We start from the raw sequence: 15,674 nt of genomic DNA on the forward strand, positions 1-15,674 counted from the left end.
GCTTAAAATTATGGTGGTCATCGGGGCCCTATACATCTGCATTTGTTGCATTTGTGCTGGGCCGGCTCCAGCTGCAAGCACTGTAAATATTCAAATGTGGTTTAAAAAAATATATAGCATGTAATATTTTCCAGTGTAAGGTTCTGGGTTTGGTCATTGGGACTTCTCAACACCTTCAACTGACAAAAGTTTTACTGCATCGTCTACTGGTAATGTACACCTGCTGCTTGTCTGGCATAGTTTACATTGAATAAATCAGTAATGCTGTAAAGTATTACATAACCAACTTGTGGTAAAAACTGGTATTGCAATCCCAGTTTATTACCTTGTTAAACTCATAGATAACATTGCAACGTAGTTTGAAGACACCTCTTTTTTTTGCATTCTAACATGTTGACTTTGGCAACTTTCAAAATGTGTTTGACTGTATCTTTGAGCGTATCTTTAAAATGAGACGTATTACATTTTCCCGATGATTAACTTTAAAGTTTTGACATGATCCGCCACAATAGAGATTCAATCCCCAGGTGTGTTTTAAAAAAAAATATTTTGTTGGATCCATTGGAAAACAATGATTCCGGTCACCGTGTACTCTTTAGCTGGGCATGCTAACTCTGTGTACATGGCTTATCTTGACTTCCTGTCTCTACTGACTTCTTCTCTTGAATAATTGTTGATAAATTACAAGTACCACTACAGATTTGGAGCTCATATGGTCGAACCGAGACCAATGTACCTTTGCAAATATTGTATGTATCACTGATTTGTTACATTAAGTAGTGTTTTTCGTGTTCTGCATCACCAAAAACTGCTGAGCATTCTGTTGAATAGCTTACTATCTACACTGAACAAGCAAATATTGAAGAGAATATAATTGGGGATGCTAATGAACTGAGCCAACATGACCAAGATCAAAAGTTGAAGCTCGCCAGTGAAAGTTTTCTGGATCCTTCCATCCCACCCAGTAGCAGACAAAGGTTATTGTATTTTAATTTGATGAAAAGAGCGAATTTCTTTTGTTTCAGTTGCACCAAATCGGTACTTTTGAATGTGTGATGTTAATGTTGAGATAAGCGATATGAAGCTCTTAACTTCGAAGTCTTCCATATATATTTGGTTACAAATGGCTGATCCTCTGTACGTCCATCCACAGCTCCAGTCGGACCAGGACCACGGCAACGGTGTGGTGAAGTATGTCCTCTCTGGCGAGGGCGCCGGCACAGTCTTCGTCATCGACGAGAATAACGGGGACCTGCACGCCACCCGCCGCCTGGACCGGGAGGAGAAGGCTTTTTACGTCCTCAAAGCCACGGTAGTCAACAAACGGACCGGTCAAAAACTGGAGCCGGAGACGGAGTTCACCATCAAACTCCATGACATCAACGATAATGAGCCTCACTTCAGCAAAGAGGTTTACACTGGCAGCGTGCCGGAGAGGTCCGACATCGGTAAGCCTCACTGAGGAGAGCAGCACAGGATGCTTTTGAACTCTTCCCCTACTTAATTCTCTTTGACTTTGTATTGTCGCTCAGTAATCGGCATGTTAATGTGACTCTTTAAGGTACATCAGTCATCCAGGTGACAGCGACAGATGCTGACGACAGTATGTACGGGAACAGTGCCAAGCTGGTCTACAGCATCAGTCAAGGACACCCGTACTTCTCTGTGGACCCAAACACAGGTAGGCTCATAGAAATGCAGATCCACGTGGAAGCTGGGAGACTTTTTAATGCTTATGTTACATAAAGGAGCCACTCAAATCGCTGTACACTGCAGAAGCTTTCATTTTTCACACAGGGACAAACCACAAAGGATTCGAGATGAAAGTAATGCCACAATGAAGTCTAGTCCCTGAAATAACAATATGTTTTGATTATGGACTAACTCAAAGTTCCCCATTATTAAATCTTATGGAGAAAGAATATCTGAATATTCGGAGGCAAAGGCCTTTTTTTTTTTTTTTTTATAATTAATATGAAGGAGGGAGTTCAAAGTTTTATTTTGAGTTTTAAACCCACCTTTAAAGGTGCGGTGTGTAAAATTGGTGTAATACCACCTGTGCCACCTCGTGCGTTAGGCAGCAGTCGTGAGTCAAATTCAAGTTTTAACCTGGTTAGTTTTGTTAACCGCAGCACATCGCAGACATCAGTGGAATGACATCTTAAATGTAGTTTTCTTTTATTAGTCTTTTTCCTAAAATACATACTTTACCTGTAATGCAAGAGTCAAACACATTTTACTTCATTGACCACATACGGTCCAATTTCATGTGGTGTTGGCTGGACAAGTAAAATAGTGCCTAAATAACCTTTAGATTGAAATTTTAAAGGTTTTCTTTTTGTCATGGCACGGAGTATATGTGATGAAAATTTATATATTTTCACAAAACTAAACAATTACTACTGAAAATAACTACAATCACAACATAAAGCTAGTTTTAATTAATTGCATACACAACCTCAACAATTCACACCTATCAAAACAGTTTATGCATCTTGTTCATCATGATGTTGAGTCACTTTAAACGTCAGGGCCACACTGGCTCATATAATTTCCCAGGACTTGCACGTGAAATGAAGTGCCGGTTACGACACGCGAAAGTCTGTTCTTTCACAAAGTGAAACTCAGACTGAGGAAACAGTACTGAGGAGTAAATATACACTTTGAAGCTGCATTAACAAAAGAAAGCGCTAACGTCTTCTTCCCGCTGCACCTGCCAGGGAGAAATAAAATCCCACTCTGCTGTGGCTCACCCTGATCCTTACGAACCTCCTCCGTAAATAAAAATGAAGTCAGTCATCCATTTAGATAATCAGCGCGGTGATCTGCCTCTCTCCTCTGCACTCATCTGCTTGCTTCTGACAAACACAGAAGTCGGGGCCGCGGCCCGAATGCTGCCGCCTCGGGATTGCGGCGCAGCGGCGGGCAGGGGGTCTCCGATGCAGAAAGTGAAATGTGAAAATAAACACACATATTGAAGCGTACAGCCAAAAAAGTGAAGCTCGAGAACTATTGGCACTTAAAAAAAAAAAAAAAAAAAAGATCATTCAACAATCTGGATATAAACACATTGTCTTTTTTTTCCCTTCCTTCTCTGCGGAGATGAGAAACATGTTTATGGTGTGGAAAATGCGATACTTGTGCTGCTAGCAGCGTGTGATTTAATGGCCCATTCACATCAAAGCAGAAAAACTGTGCAATCATCATTGTGGGTGTTCGGGACTGTGAGAGCGCCGCACCGAGCAGCTCCTGCTAATCAACTGAGGTGCAGTGCAAATGGTAGATTGTTCTACTTCAGAGACGTTACGAATAACCAAAGTCTCCAAACTGCCTCGCATAGAGACGATATGAGTCCAGGCCACAATTTACAAATTATAATCGGAGTAACAGTAATGGAAGCAGGTCTTCTAAATTACCTTACGTTTGTCAAAACCTCCAGTTTTGTTACATAAACCCATGCAGGCACGCTACAATTTACAGACATTGAAGTACTTAAAAAGTACTGCAGCACCCCCTGTTGGACAACAGTGGACATGCATGTCTACAATAACCCTTCAAAGGGCATTCATTCAAACCCCACTGCCGTGGTTAATTCAGTACTTCAAAACAAATATGATGTGTCATTTAGACATGATTAAACTAAATATTTCAACATTTCTCGCTTAAGAATAATCTGGATTAGATAAGTTTCCTACTAGATTTCTGTAAAATATTGGCTGATTACTAAACTAGTGTCATACTTTATAAAAGAGTATTTCCTGAAAAATAATCAAAATATGGCCCACTAAAGCCCCAACTACACCACAACGTTTTCAAGTGAAAACACAAAACTTTCATTGTGTTTTGTTTTTATCATATACATGGTGCTTAGAGCCACTAAATCAAAAACCTTCTAAAAATGGCTCCCAAAGTGAAACATTTAAAAAAAACGCTTCAAACTCTTTCTCTGTGGAAACTGGAGAAGAACATTTTTTTGAAATAAGTGCATTCCTATTTTTGGTTTTGACACTTTACACAGGAATCCAGATTTATAAAATACACTGATTATGTCGTGTGAAGGAAAATGTCTGTCGAGCAGGGTAGCAGTGTCTCTCAAAGACAGACAGACAGACAGACAGACAGACAGACAGACAGACACACACACCTGTTTAATCTTACCATGTGAACTTTTAATGGGAAACTGCCAGTTGAATGTGGCAACAGCAGGGTCTGATGATGAAAGGAATCATATCAAAGCACATGCGTTACTTTCCCTCAGGCCTGATCCGGACAGCCTTGGGCCCTGGCGACATGGATCGGGAGCAGCGGGAGCACTACCAGGTGGTGATCGAAGCTAAAGACATGGCCGGACAGAGGGGGGGGCTCACCGGCACCACCGTGGTCAACATCACCCTCACCGACGTCAATGACAACCCGCCTCGCTTCACCCAGAGTAAGGAGACAGGCGCCTGGGGCGGGCAGGGGAATGATGCAACACCAAGTCACAGAGATCAGAGCCACCAAATCATTAGTCCTCACACATCGTGAAATACAAGCCGTTTCCTCTTCAGCATCGATCCTACTCAGATTTAACAGCGGCTGGTTACTTTACGCTGAACAACACTTAATTGACACACAAGATTTCTTTTTTAAAAAGAGAGAGAGAAAAAAACCGACTGAAATGTCACCGGGTATATAACCACAAATTAAACCTTCCCTTCAGGAATCGGTGCAAATGGCTGCAAATGGCAGCCACCTCTGAAGGCGTCGCCATAATGGAACTCTTGATTGGACAATGAGGAGCAATGGCTGGCTGTAATTACGTATAGTGGATATGTCACCGACTTACAAATGTAAGCCGAGCCGTCGTTGCCAAGATAATGGTGCATGAGGGAATATCTCTGCGCTGATTTCATTCAGGCTGATAGCTGTGGAGAGCGTGCACATTGAAATGTAATCATCTGCTTTGCTGTCATTTCTACCTCCCCGAAACATAAACAGAGTCGCCGGTGTCTGCAGGTCTCTGCAGGGATGCTAATGCTCGAGTAACACATCAAACTCGAAAGGAAACCTGCATTTTATGGATTTGTTGGCTTTAATAAGCCGTCCTCTCCTGATGAATAGATGGTTATGACTCATTACAGATTCCTCTAGGTGGAGCCATTATAGCACATTCTGGCTAAACTCATGTATATTTGTTGTTTTGCTGTTTTACAAAGTAGAAAGTAAGTCCCTGTTTACGTGGCATTTTTAAGTGAAAAAACGGAAAACGTTCATTGCGCTTTGGATGTCCGTTCACACAACAATGGTGCTTGGAGCCACTACAGCACAACTTTTAGAAAACCCTCCGAGTCTGTTTCTATGGAAACGTGGTAAAATGCATGACTAACTCCATTTTTTCTGTTTAACTTTGAACAGACATTGTGAAACGTTTCTGAAACAAAAAACTTTCACTCGAAACTTTGTGTAAACGGGGCCTAATGCTTCAGCTGTAGTTTCATTAGGACAGCAACAATACAGATTTACATGGGGAAAAAAGTGTGGTTGTGGAGTGTCTTGACTCTTGGGACGAAATTGCAGTTGTGAAGTAAAGACATGGCAGTAAGTGTGAAGTCACTGGAAAATAGCATAAATGCCGCAGTGCCTGAAGTCATACATCAAGTCCCATGTCTGGCTTACCAACTGCTGAGCAATGTGGAAGAAGTTTCGCCCTGATGCTAATATGGAGCACAGAGGCAGAATCGGGAGATTTCTTAAAGTCCGTAGCCGTGTCGAGATTTTGTGTTGCGCTCCGATGCCAGCTTTCAGGACTGGATTTCTGATGTATTACTACATTTGCTGCTGCTGTGCATCCTTTATGGCCATTTCCAATACCCCCGCTCCATCTCTCTGGCTTATGGTGAATGTTTTCTTCAAACATACAAGCAAAAGCTCTTCAGTTTCTCTCTCAAGTTAACATTTACTCAAAGCTGTTCATGTTTCACAGGTTTAAAGCATTATATTATTGTGAGATATTGTGATTGTTGCATATAAAAGTGCAAATATTTAATGTAGATGGTTTAACGGAGGATGGTGGCCGCATTCCTGTGGAACAAGCAGGGAGAAAGAAGGAGACGTATAGGGAGAGACGAGGCAGCATGCAGAGTGCCAATGGTGTCCACCATGGTTCAGCTAACACGTTGTAACCATAGCAACCACAGCCACTCCATCGAGGAAAATGGTACAGATGCTGGTGTCTGATTTCCCTTAATTACACATCTTGTCACCGGCAGTGAAAACAAATCAGTCAGAATAAGTGATGACAAAACACTTGGCAGTTAGTAGGTTTTATTTTTTTTTTTTAAATAATGTGGGCAAATCATGCATTTAATGGACCGTGTAACATTTTGCAAGAAAGACTGCTGTGATGCAGTTTTATCAATTTTTTCTGTGCTAACATGATATTCGTTATACTTTGCCACCTTGAAAATACAAGAAGACATCTGTTGCTGCACATTATATCACATATATCTGTTCCCATACTCTGTATGTGAAATGTATTCAAGTTAGCAGCCGTAATAATGTTTTTTTCATCTGGTGAGAGAAGCCACAAGCATAAAAATTAAAATGAGAACGAGCACTGTTTTATGGAAGACAATAACGACATATACATAATTTTGTTATTGCAATACTTAATGAAATCATCACAACTTTTTCAGATAAGTTGGTTCCTTTCAATTTCAAACTTCATGAAATTAGACTTAGACTTGGACTTAGACTTAGACTTAGACTTTCTTTATTGTCATTGCACAGTACATCACACAGTGAGGAACTGGCAACGACATTTCGTTGCTTAGCAACCAATAAAAAAGGCATTAAAAAAAAACGTAAAAAAAAAAACGTATGAGTGAAATGTAACGTTTTTCAATTTTTTTATAGTAAAACTAAAGCTTAGGACATCATTATTGTAGCCGATGCTGTTTATATGTACATTCACGTTTAAAAAACGTAAAACATTATTCTACACTTCAGAAGTTCGAGCAATATTTGCGTGCCTTCGTTAATTCTAGTGGGATTGAAGATAATCATTATGGACTCCTGATGACATCTTGTGGTAAAAATTGGTTTCACAAAACCAGAAAAAGCATTAATTTGCTTGATCTCCATTACTTGGACCTTCTGTTACTTAACATATTACTGTACATAGTCACATTTTTTTTCTTTAATTGCGATACAAGTCAATTAACGTAGACATAGAAAAATAGAGAGTGTGCATTCACTTCAAACTGGAAGTCCCATTACAATTAAAATAACAAACTCATTGATTTTTCATATTGCGTCAAACAGTAGTCACGTCTTTGGGAGTTTTGGTGAAGAAAAAAAGCATCTTAAAGGGGCATCTAGTAAACAGTGACCTGTGGAGTTGATGACCACATCTGAACATGCACATTTCAAACGACTGAACCGTTTTGTAAATCCAGCATCTAGTCAACCCTCAGGCCCCAATTATGACAACCGTTTGCAATGCTCGAAGCCGGTGGATCTTTTCAGGCAAATTTTCTGAAATGCTGTTACTGTGTATGTCTACACCGTAGTTGTCCATATGTGCGGGTAGATCGATACTGACAGCAATAGCGGACTTGATGTTCGCCTGGGACTAGATAGTATTATAGTTGAGAGTCACCTCTAATAACAATCCAACTTTGTCGTCTGTCCATACGAATGACCGTGTACTCGCGCATGTGTGTTGATTCTATTACAAAAACAACCACCTTTTCTTGAATAAAAAGGCAAAAACACTTAAAATGTGGTGGAGTTTTTATAAGTAAATTGTCAGATTAGATGAAGATCTTCGGCTGGAGCTCTTATTGATTACTAATAAAGACTCATTACTGCCCCCTAAAGCACAAAAGTATCATCATTTAAATGTTTCCGACTATACCTTCAGAAGTCAGTAACTCATCATACACCTCTGAGAGATTAGAAGTTGTGCATGGTATCAGGGTTTGCTGCAGAGTACAGTACTGGGGGTCAGCTGAGGGGCTGCATCCTCATTTAAATTAGAGGAGACAGATTTGGCCGGCAGCAGACTCTCCGATCGTTTGGATCCCCATGGTCAGCGTCGGATTGAAAAGACAGAAAGGTTTCAGCAAACTGGCAGGCGTTCCTTGTGTTGTGGAGCTCCTTGTTAAGCTGATTTAAATGATGGGAGTCAATATGCCAATCACACAACAAGCCCACGAATGCAGCAGTCAGCGTGAACTACTCATCATAGACTTCTTTTTTTTTTCTTTTCGCTCGCAGTCACGGCCATGGATCGGTAAATAACTCACTTGACAAGCCAGGGGCTTAAAAAATAAAAATGTATAATAATAATATACTGCTGAACTACAGAAGTTTCTAACTAACTGTGTAGCTGGGTCTGTCCATCACAGCAGGAGTTGGGTTCAGTCACAGCGTGTCGATCCACTCAAAGTCCGGCTTTGTCTGCTAGAATAAATCTCCCCTGGAAAATGATTTAACCAGCTGTGGATGCCCTCTCAGCGGAAACATTAATTCTTCCCGAAAGCCGTCTTAATTAATTACACTTAATTAATCCTTAATCGCTGGAACTGTCTCACTGTAAACATGTGGGCTTTGTACCAAGACTCTCCGCAGACCGCCGCCCGTTCCACAACAGCATCTATTCATAAAACTCGCTCCCAATCTCACCTCTATTTGTTGGTTTTAGCGTTGCAACTGTTTGATCTGTAGAATACTGCTCAGAATAATCAGCCTCTTTCAGAATGAGAAATCTTCCAACGACTGTGAGACTCGCATCATTAACTCGAAACTCACGCCTGATGACACGTGTTGTTCGAGTCTCTACTCTCTGCAACCGCTGCACAAATAACATTTGTTATGGTCTTGCATTTTATTATTTTTCCACCCCCAACTGCCATGATTATATCTCCAAGAGAAATGTTTTATATGTGGAACCTGAAATACAAAAGCGCAGCTTGCTTTTTTAGACAGAGAATGTAAGCTGAAGCAGCCAAAACCTCCCATGACAAAGAAAGTTTCTTCTTTTAATAAATACATAAATGAAAATGCAATAGTATTCTCCTCTCCTTTAAGGAAGTGCCAGTTTCTACGAACAAATTATTCTTCATTTGAATTCCGCTGCTTTTTTCCATCAAGGCCACAATATTCAATGATGACACATAAATAGATCCATATATAAATCAATCATAATATGTGTGTATGTTGTGGATGTTTCAGCAGACTACAATCACAATTTAAAAAAATATTGCCAATTTTGTGTACTTTTGCCTGGGTTTTGGCAAAAAAAAAAATTCCACTCTGTAGTGACTCACTACACCCTCTTGTGGTGCGAAATGACACCACGAGAGTGAAGGGTGTGGATCTAACTGGTTTTGCACCAAGACATGACTGTTATTTCAACACATTTGGTCATTTTGTTTGTAGATCAACACCATTTTCATAACCCTGTTGCTATTTTAATACTTGATAGTAATCATTAATTACTAATGTGTCTTAAGTCATTCTATTACAGGGACTCGTTCATTCTTTCATGGTACAGTTGGCCGTAGTTGGGCAATATGCTTGTCACATTTATGTCGGATTATTATTTCATTTTAAGAAACCTGGATTATTGTTCAGACACGCGGATGCTAAATATATGCTATATGCTGTTATAGTACTGCACACTTCAAGATTTGTATGATATGATATAGATTGTTCCCTTATGTCTAAATGTCAACAAGTTACATTGGCATGAATGCATCTCGCATCATCAGTATTTCGTATTTTTTGAACAGCTGTTGGTCTTTTAAGCCTTTCTGACTCCTTTTATGAGCCTTCATATTTCCTAAACTAAAGAAGAAGCCAGTTTACAGCGTTACACGTTCACTATTTGATGCATCCAAAGAATCAAAAAAAAAAAATCAAGAATATTTTCTGAGCTTTGCCACGGTGACATGAAACGCCCTTCTATTCATGAAGTATCAACTCAAATTTGTAGATATTTTGCCTTCAAATTGAAATCCTTGTGTTCTTCAGAATATCTAAAGCAACAGTATCAGCGCCTCTGGAAGTTAAAAAGATGTCGCTGGCGAATTTTCTACATGTCATTTTTCAGCGCTGTGAGCCAAGACGGGAGTGGAGCCACGCAGGCTACTCCCCCAGGGGCCCCGGGCCCCCCTGAGGCTTCAAAGGTTCGCTGGGTGGAAATGAAACTCTGTAACACGAAGTGACGATGCCCTCAAAGTTGCCTCTGCATTTTTAACGAACGTCGGCCCCTTCGGTTCTAATACTTTCATCAGTCGGAGTTGGCGCTCTGCTCGGGTGATGCATATTTCAGAATTACACAATGTATTTTTATTCCTGCATTAATCACATTAATCCGATCACTTAGCTGACACGCGGCAAATACGGGTCACGGAGTCAGGACCACGAGCAGCGCGGGGCTGGATCTGGATTATCTGGGAAATTAAGGTGGAGGCAGCTTGAATCTCTCTCTCCTGGGCCCAAAAATAAAATAAATACACAATGCGAAGACTGTCAGGAGAAATCCGAGCCTCACATTGCAGTTTTACCCCGTGGCCTCACTGCGGGCTGATCAGGGCCCGGTATCAGTGCCACACATAATTCTGCTCATCTTCATTGTGCCGGGCGAAGGAGGAAATGTCAGGGACAGACGCCCCAAACCCCGGCCGTGTACACCATGAGATATCACTTTAATTGTGTCTGTGTGTATTTGTTCTTAATAAAGGTTTAAAGTTCATGACTGCCTTGAGGGGGGGGAGAGAGAAAGAAAAGGGAAAAAAAAAGAAAGAAAGAAGCTGAGAGAACAATTTAACCGAACGGTTCTTTCCATCTTCCTGTTATCTCCCTGTATCAAGATAAAATCAAGTTTGGACACTTCTCCTTAAACTGCAGCTTAAAAGGAAGGATTGTGTGACGTGGTTTCCAATTTTACGCTACGTGGACACCATGCTGAGATTTTCTTGTCACTTTGAGGATTTTTATTTACTCCCATCTGATCTACGTATTCATCCATTTGCTAACTTTTTCATTATGGGGGGATAAATATGAATGTATTATTGGTGAAAAGGGTTTGCGCCTCAGTATCAGTGGAGTTCGGACTTGTGTATAGTGATATGTCTGTGTATCAGGAAATTACAGGTAACATCCTCTGACTTGTAGATTTCTTTACACTTGCGCATCCACAAATTCTTAATTACAGGGGTAAAATCCTATTTTACAAGTTCACATTGTTGTATTATATATATATATATATATATATATATATATATATCACAGCAAATCTGAACGTGAACTTGTGCAATCAATGTGTGTAAGATAATATTTGTCTTCTTTTAAAACACAAATACAAATTGATAAGTACAGGTGGTTGAATCTTCCCCACGAGTCTTAGATTGTCTCCTTCAACTATAAATCACAAATCGGGCCCCTCCCCTGAAATATGTGGTAAAGAATGTGGGTGCTGATCTGAGATTAACTGACTCTAAGGCCAATCACAAAATGCAACTTTTTGAAAATGCCCCGACTCTGTCTCTGTGAGATCGGTGGGGAAAACATTACGACTGCACATGCTCATCAGGGCCGTGATAAATAGTACTTCTGCACATGTGTGAGGAGATGGACAATAACTGAGTGTCATGACTCCCGCTCCATATTCTCCTGGGACTTGGTCGCTTTACAGTTGATAGTCACCTAAACAATAACAATCCAACTTGGTCGTCTGTTAATGTTGTCTGTAACATTGATAATGTTTAGAGCGTATTGTTCTCTGCATGCATGTCTGTGTAGTTTTATTTGTTTTTAATGTGGACCATCAGGTGAATGGATTGCGTTAGATTGGTTGGTAAAATTCGGTAAAATTTGCTTACATTTTGTTGCATCCATCTAGGCTGGGCTGTGCAGCGTAGTTGGGTTTAATTGGGTGATAATCGCCATTTAGCAGATCCACTGAAACAGCTGGTGTGAATGTTTTAGCTGTCTTAAAGAGTCTGTACCTGTGTGTGTGTGTGTGTGTGTGTGTGTGTGTGTGTGTGTGTGTGTGTGTGTGTGTGTGTGTGTGTGTGTGTGTGTGTGTGTGTGTGTGTGTGTGTGTGTGTGTGTGTGTGTGTGTGTGTGTGTGTGTGTGTGTGTGTGTCCGTCAGCAGCCGTGATGAACAAGTGAGTAAACAGCTGCTCCGCTGGCCCCCATCACATCACTCACTCCGATTTAATCCTCTCGAGTTGACGTAAAGGCACAGCTTCCTCCCCCTTGGTTCCCCGGCACTCTGGCTTCCCGAGTCCATCTCTCCATCTTCTAATTGTTTTCCCTCTCCCGCTCCGTCTCTGCCTCGTTCGATCACAGTCAAAGTGCCAGACTGCCACTTTCTCCCTCCTTCTCTCCACCCAGACCTCGCACCCCTTCACCCAGTTGTTTACAGTGCCGGGTGCAAACAAGACCACCCCAGGGTCTGTTTGGCAGATTGCACTTGGCATTATCATGCCGTTTACGTCGCCACACTTCACTGACACTCACACAGGCTCGTGTTTCTACCAGCAGGCGGCTCATACATCAAACGTGTGTACCCAGGCCAGAAAATCTCAGGTTGATCATTATAAGTCTATCATAATTTTTTTATACATTGCTGTGTAAAAGCCCCTCCAAACTTCCGGGTTCACTTCCTTGCGCGTTCCATAATGTAACGTAACGATCCAGGTAATATCCCCACTCCTGGTGGCGAGCGTTGTTTTTATTTCACTCCAAGAGTTCTGAGCCATCTGGCTCTCTAAAATGGGATTGTACAGATGGGGAGACAGCGGATCTCCTCACTCAAGTGTCCAGTCGCCGTCCGGGCGGTCAGAAAAATCGGGCTGTGCACGGTCAACTGCTCTCGGGTGGATAATGATTTTGACGTCATGCGGACGGATTGTCATGGAAACTGAGCCACAAACAACAACACAGGGCCCAAAATATCACAATATCATGAAATAGGCCATTCTAGATGTATTTCTGACCATGGACAGAAATGAAAATTCAGATAAATCATAACATAGGCACTTTTACTCATATCAGCATCAGGTCTCAGTGGGTCATGTCTCTGTGTCTGTCCGCCCCTGTGTCTCACCTCATGTTTCCAATTATCCAATCGTCTTCTTCTCCTGCTCAGCGCTCATGTGCAGCACCTGTGATCTCCCTGCCTTCCCTGCGTATTTAAACCCGTCTCCCCCTGTTGTTTGTGTTGGCTTATCGTTCCTGATTGCACTGTGTTTCCTTGTGGTCCCTGGACCGTTGTTTATGGTTTTTGTGTTCTCTGGGAATTGGAGCCTCTTGGCCAGTTTTGGGCCACAGGCCTTATGTTTGACATGTCTGGTTTAAATACTCCCTTGCACACTGTATTACAAGTAATATTTCTAACTCGTATGTTAAAAAAATGTGCTCAAATAATGGCAATTGCATGAGTCGGCTCACCTTAAATGTAGCGGGAAGAAGTCAAAATGCTTAAAACACAAACGTATGACATCCATTTATATTGAATTATCAGAGCATGGCGCGTGTTACTGTGTGCTAACCCAGAGTTGTGTCCTCAAACAACTTCAGGAGTAGGCTGTCGCAGACACACACACACACACACACACACCTTGGGACATGCATGTCAATTCATTTCATTTCACACCAGGACTCCAATCAGTGCTGTTGGAGCCAACAGGCAACACAATCTCCAACCAGCCAGAAAGAAAAGCGAGCAGAGATGAAATCTGCTTTCCCTTCTTTTCTACCTCTGGGCTCTTCAGGGTTTCGCCAGGCTCCCACGTGTTTGTTTCACCATTATGCTGTGAGAGATATGCCCATAACAATATGGGAATGAAAAGAAAAATGTTCTCTGTGCGGATACAAAAGCAGTCGTGGTGATTGACCAAAGTCGTCCCGAAAGCCATCGCGCCGTGTGTGCGTGTCATTCTCAATCGGGATCTGCAGGCAGTGCTGGTGTTACAGTGTTTCTGTCCACAATCAGACAGAGATTGAAATAATTTGACCTGCATCCGAGATGTGAGGAAGTTAAAAAAAAAAAATTTTTATAAAGAAACATTTGCCATTCAAAACAATTTCCTCTGGGCATTCTGGTAACATTCATGCGCAAAGCAGCAATTCATGCTGTTTCTCTAGGAGGAAATTGTTGATCATTCAAATATTTCCCCCTATTTTTATATCACCAACAAGTTCACTTGTTGCTGCTCGGTAACATCGGTGGAATCTTAAAACCGGCAGTGGGCACAAATTCTAAACATTTTATGCAAGTAAAAGAATAGAGTAGGCATCTAAAAAAAAAATTACTTGAACAAAAAGTAAAAATGTACTGAGTTGTCAGTAATTGTGGAGAACCACTCATTTACGTCATTACATTAGGATGTGTGAATTCCGATATAAAAATAGTATAACTTTTAATAAGACATTAAGGCAACTATTTGGAAATGCATAATTTTTACCCTTTTTTTGCTGGGGGACTGAATTGTCAATGTTTGTGCTGTACAGTTGTACACAGCTGACAGCACATGACAGTAACTATTACTTTTTTACGGACACCACTTTTTGTAAAGGGCGAGAACAAGTACTAAGCTTTCGCTACTTACCGATACACACACGTTCAACAGCCTACAGTATTCATAGCGCAGTACGGAGCATTGCCCTATGTAGGAATTATATTCCACTCCTACTTGTGGTATTTTGGCAGTTAATAGTTTACAGTCTATTCTAATTAATATCAAAGAATCTCCCAATTGCTGACATTGCTTGCGCTTGCTTGCATACCTGCAGGCGACGTCGCTGACCCACAGCGTCACGTAACACATGCCCTGTTGTATCGAGGGTGGTTTTACCAGTACGAGCACTCTGTGTGCTATCGACCCGGTACTGGTATCGGTATCAGTTCATCACTAATATGAACCTAATCTGGAACACCTAATTCTGATGGTGATATAAATCTGCACAAAGTAGGAAAAGATTATGTTATTTGCCACGGTGTCACCTTAATGTCCAATTAATAGGAACAGTTTCAAATGGATGATGTCCTCGGAATGTACTTCCCTCTTCACATGATGTTTGAACATGTCCTGAAGGCTTGAGGTGCTCTTCAGTCCAATAAAACACTTGATGTTTGCAGCTGCAGTGATGGCGGAGTGTGTCCTCCCTTTCCCTACAATATGTGTGCGGAAGCACACAAGCACATCCTCCATCTCACGCCTTCACACACACACAAACGTATAAATACATCCAAGCTGTTGCTGGCTGAGGACTGTCGAGCTGCCGGGGTTTGATGACGCCTGCTGTGTCTCAGCAGCATATAATTACTCACTCAAGTAGTTCATATCCACCGCTACATCTCTGGAGATGACGCGCGTGCGTGAAGTGTGCTGATACGAAGTCGCCTCGGGTCCATATAGCAGAATGATGATTCATTTGCATTCATTTCGACGTACTGTACTTGAGCTCGGACTCCATTCGGTACCTGAGACAAGTTGCTTTTTTTTTGTTGCTTTTTGCCTGCTTCCAAAGCGAGGAGGAAAAGTCTGTACTGGACAAACACTAAGTTGGCATTTATTCCCTCGAACAAAAGGATACATCACACAGAAAAATACATTGAAATGCTTTTTTTGTGTGTTATTGTTAATGATCATCAGCAGTCTGACAAAGAGAC

General features: G+C 41.4%; 1 protein-coding gene across 1 annotated transcript in view; it reads left to right on the plus strand.

Annotated features, from left to right (window-relative positions):
* LOC308135243 (cadherin-6-like) overlaps positions 1-15,674 on the plus strand; it is a gene marked incomplete at both ends in the record, with an annotated part of 68,114 nt that overhangs the window by 19,880 nt on the left and 32,560 nt on the right. Inside the window, 3 exons of the mRNA XM_080503135.1 lie at positions 1,154-1,448; positions 1,562-1,681; positions 4,259-4,432. Coding sequence (XP_080359261.1) covers positions 1,154-1,448; positions 1,562-1,681; positions 4,259-4,432 — 589 coding nt within the window. The remainder of the gene's footprint in view (positions 1-1,153; positions 1,449-1,561; positions 1,682-4,258; positions 4,433-15,674) is intronic.

The sequence above is a fragment of the Blennius ocellaris genome (assembly GCF_963422515.1).
Source record: "Blennius ocellaris genome assembly, chromosome: 10".
Lineage (NCBI taxonomy): Eukaryota > Metazoa > Chordata > Actinopteri > Blenniiformes > Blenniidae > Blennius > Blennius ocellaris.